General features: G+C 42.6%; 1 protein-coding gene across 1 annotated transcript in view; it reads left to right on the plus strand.

Annotated features, from left to right (window-relative positions):
- Window positions 1–4,429, plus strand: part of LOC101855763 (SCO-spondin-like) — a 30,015-nt gene that overhangs the window by 18,441 nt on the left and 7,145 nt on the right. Inside the window, exons 12-15 of the mRNA XM_035970219.1 lie at window positions 995–1,174; window positions 2,046–2,213; window positions 2,524–2,703; window positions 3,170–3,340. Coding sequence (XP_035826112.1) covers window positions 995–1,174; window positions 2,046–2,213; window positions 2,524–2,703; window positions 3,170–3,340 — 699 coding nt within the window. The remainder of the gene's footprint in view (window positions 1–994; window positions 1,175–2,045; window positions 2,214–2,523; window positions 2,704–3,169; window positions 3,341–4,429) is intronic.

Consider the following 4,429-nt stretch of genomic DNA (forward strand, 5'->3'; position numbering starts at 1 on the left):
GGGGGGGAACATTCCCGAAAAGACCTGATTCTGCTCAAAATTATGGATTTCGAGTTGTAGACATTTTTAGTTTCTTCAGCCTCTCTTTCAACAATTTCATAGAGTTAGAGCCCCTTAAAGCCTTCTTTCTTCTCATATCGGGCTTGTTTATCAGTCAGTCTTTTATTTATTTATTTTTCATCGCCTGTTTTCTCAAAACGCAGTTTTTCTGTATACTTTTTTAAAAAATAACTCCACCATTTTTATCCAATATTCATGAAATTTTCACTGAATGAAGAGAAGATGAAATACTATAAATTTTTGTTGGCGGTGTCTTGAGTATGGATTTTCACGGGTTTTTTGCAAACTTGAAAACTAGCTCAGGAAAAAATTCATTAAAAAAAATCTCTAATCTGTTTAAGAAAAATTCAAAAGGTTTATTTGTAGATCTAATGTTTACTAACATGCATGCTAAACAACAACCTATTTCCATGAAAAATAAGTGTGGTGTTCATTACGTAAGACATGTCAATTAATCCAATTCGGCCGCCGTAGCCATGGAAGCAAAACTTTTTTCTCAAATTTGATAGTGAATTTTAAGATTCCTTACTATGCTTGTCATATGTGTGAAATTTGGTAAAATTTGATCGAGTAATAAGCGAGATAGCATTCAGGTGTAAACCCCTTTCCCCCTTAAAGGGTTTTGAAATATGAAAGTTTGTAGTTTCCTAAGACTATCAGGCTAAATGGGTCAACATACCTTCGCGGCCATTTTCTCGCTATTTTTACCTCTGAAATTAGGAGACCACTATCTCATTCAAACGTAAAATATCTTGACTTCTATTCAAGATAGAGGGGTATTTTTCCCCCATCAAAGTCAAGAGTAATGAATTATCTTAAAGGCTATACCAAGAACCCCAGGCGCACTAAAAAACGGATGAGCGCCTGATTGAACCACGTGGTGACTTTGTTTTCGTTGCCACACATCCGAGCCTTTGTTTCCGTCCTGTTCCAGTTGACGGCGGCTGGGGCACTTGGTCCGGCTGGGGGTCGTGCTCTGTGACCTGTGGCATCGTGGGAACCAAGACAAGGTCAAGGTCATGTGACCGTCCAACAAAACAGCACGGAGGAGCAGACTGTCCCGGCTCTGACCAGGACACAGGCAGCTGTGACATGACACACAATCCTTGCTCAGGTGAGGGTCACGTGTCATGTTATTTTTTTAAAAATTATTCTAAGCATAAACACTCATAATATTACCCATTGGCGGTTACGACACTCCTCTTTTCCTCTTATTCTGTGTTATATCTTGTGTTTTATAGTACATCATAATAACATGGGTATCATGTTCTTTGTTCTCCATCCCCAAATATTTGGAAGAAATGGGGAACAGTAGAAGCTGCCCATGCGTAAGATGAAGACGTATTCCTAACATATAGATACCGTTATATTTTATATTGATTATACTTTTAGTTCACTAAGCCAAAAATATGTGATTAGGAATTAGCAGAACGAAGAAAAAAACGTCCCAAACCCCAACCCTTTTGATTGAGGTGGAAGATTTGGAAACAATTTTTAAAGACGCCTAAATCTTCGCCCAGATCGGACTTTACCTGTCAAACTATGATTGTTTAAACTTTGATTCATTTCTACCCCTGCACGTAATCATATTGTATAACATCAAATTAATGTGACATACACATGCTTTTGAATACTGTAAATTATGGCTATGTTTATAATCAATCGTTTAGAATTTTTTTTTACGACTATCTTGTTCTTTCTCCTGGGATACCTTTCAACCCGGGTTATTCCTACTAGTCGAAGCCAGCCTTTTTACTGATCTAGATTGTGTCGATGGGGGCGTAAGACAACAAAATAAAAACAACAAACAAACAAAAAGAAGCAGCAACCCCAAAACAAAAACAAACAACAAAATCGCCGTCGTCCCCTCCCCCCTTTCACAAAAGAAAATAAATTACAACAAAAAGCGATCAATGGAACTTTTACAGTAAGGCCTATCTACAATCACTTTGCGATTTTTTTTTTCGCCCCAACTCACCAACCAGTTGACGGCGGTTGGGGCACCTGGGGCTCCTGGAGCTCCTGCAGTGTGACGTGTGCTTCCGGTAGCCAGACCAGGACGAGGGCTTGTGACCGCCCGGTGCCGTACAACGGGGCGCCGTGTTCCGGGGACGACCAGCAGACACAGACCTGTTCCCTCTCACCGTGTCCAGGTGAGTTAGACAACAGACACAGACACAGGCACTGACACAGACAGACACAGACCTGTACCCTGTCACCATGTCCAGGTGAATCATCATAAAGTGCCAGATCTGAGACACACATCATGATACTCCATTCATTTTTCCAACTCGGATGCTATGAAAATCTTACATTATCCTGAGTGGTATTTCCCCATCACCCATCTGTTTCTCTGAATCTTCGCATGATTCGTTTGCTTTCTCCAGTGGCATATTAACTAATAAACAATAAACAGAAACGCACACATAATATTTTATTTTATGAATTTCTTTACTCTTCCAGTCGATGGAGGTTGGGGCACGTGGGACGCGTGGGGGACGTGCTCTCTCAGCTGTGGCGCCGTGGGGAACCGGGAGAGGAGCCGGACATGTGACCGGCCGGTGGCGCAACATGGCGGAGCCAACTGTGCCGGCTCTGGTCAGGAGACGGGCAACTGTGACATGAGCCACATCCTCTGTGTTGGTGAGTTGATGCAGGAGGTTGGAGGGTGGTGCCACTGGTAGGTCCTACTTCTTCACCCCCCCCCTTCCCGTTTTTTCTGTCTGTCTGTCTTGCCTTTTCCTAGCACTAAATGGCCATTATTGTGTAGATGTGCTTCTCTTTACTCAAATAAACAAACAGACAAAGCAAATGTTTACCCCTAACCGTATTATAAATAAATAAATAAATAAATAAATAAATAAATAAATAAATAAATAAATAAATGAAATTTGCCTCAGAACTATTTCATCCAAAGAACACAACTAAAAAGGGCATTATTTTTCTAAGGAGAGAAAATAGATGAAAAAATGAATAAATGAATAAATGGATTTTTCAAAATGAATTTTTCAAAATGAATTTTTTTGAACGACTTCAAGATGGCTTAAAGTGTTTATTTTTCTGACCCCTCTAAAAGTTATTAAATCCTGACATGTCCCTCTACCTACAGTGGACGGTAACTGGGGTTCTTGGGGAGCCTGGGCGACCTGTAGTGTGACGTGTGCAACAGGCAGCACCACCCGGGCCAGGGCATGCGATGACCCGGCCCCCCTGAATGGTGGGAACTACTGTGTTGGGGACCAGGACGAGACGACGTCATGTACACTTAGTCCGTGCCCAGGTGATTTACTGTGTGTTTGGTGGACAGTGGTGGTGTCGCAGTCATTGTTGGTTTGATTGTTGCTGCGTATGTTGTTGATACTGGTGTTGCTGTTGCTGTTTTTGCTGTTGTTACTGCCGATATTGATGGGTGTTGGTGGTGATGGTGGTGGAATCGATAATACTGGGTTATGGAATGGCTTTAATTACTTATCGTTGTTGTTGTTGTTTTTGTTGTTGTTATTGTTGCTGTTATTGCTGTTTTTATTGTTGTTGTTGTTTTGTTGATGTTTATGGTGTTTGCAAGTGCTAGGGGTTCAGATACTTATCCCGTGCATTCTGATATTCATATTATTATCATCATATCATGCTAAAACGGAAGAAAAAAATTATCAGCAAACATTTTTCTTCTTTTTTCCTCGCCTTCTTCAGTGGACGGAGCTTGGGGCACTTGGGCGGGCTGGGGCACGTGCAGTGTGACCTGTGCCACTGGTACCAAGGAGCGCACACGCACATGCGACAGGCCAGCGGCGGCTCACGGTGGGGCGTCCTGCCCGGGCAGTGGCTCCGACTCGGACACGTGCGACACGGGCGTCATCTGTCCAGGTGAGCAGTCTTTGTGTCTGGGACTTTTTATAGTGGGGGGTGGGGGTAGACTTTGTCCAAGTGGTTACGCTCTCATACTAGCAACCGTAAGGTCGTGGGTTCAAATCCTGTCAGGGACACGGAGTTGTGTCCTTGGGAGAAAATTTTCCTCACTTTACCTAGTTGAGAATTGGTAACCAGCTATAGACAGTGAACGATCTTGTCAGTTTGGTAGTCTTTGAGTGCTGAATCAGCTGCTTGCACTGTATGCTTCCCAGGAAGTTGAGAATGTTTGTGAGTGTTCTATGATCTTCTGTCAAGACACAGGTAAGGAGGCGTTGCGACTTGGTTAACTTTCTATGTGAAGTACATAACAAAGTTAGTTTCAACCTTGATTTGCTTCCCCTAATCCACCCCCCCCCTATTCCCCCTGAACCAACACACAAATCAACGCATACACAAACACACACGCATACACACATACACACAAACACACACACACACACACACACACACACACACACAC

This window comes from Aplysia californica, unplaced genomic scaffold (assembly GCF_000002075.1).
Source record: "Aplysia californica isolate F4 #8 unplaced genomic scaffold, AplCal3.0 scaffold00011, whole genome shotgun sequence".
In the NCBI taxonomy this organism is placed as follows: domain Eukaryota; kingdom Metazoa; phylum Mollusca; class Gastropoda; order Aplysiida; family Aplysiidae; genus Aplysia; species Aplysia californica.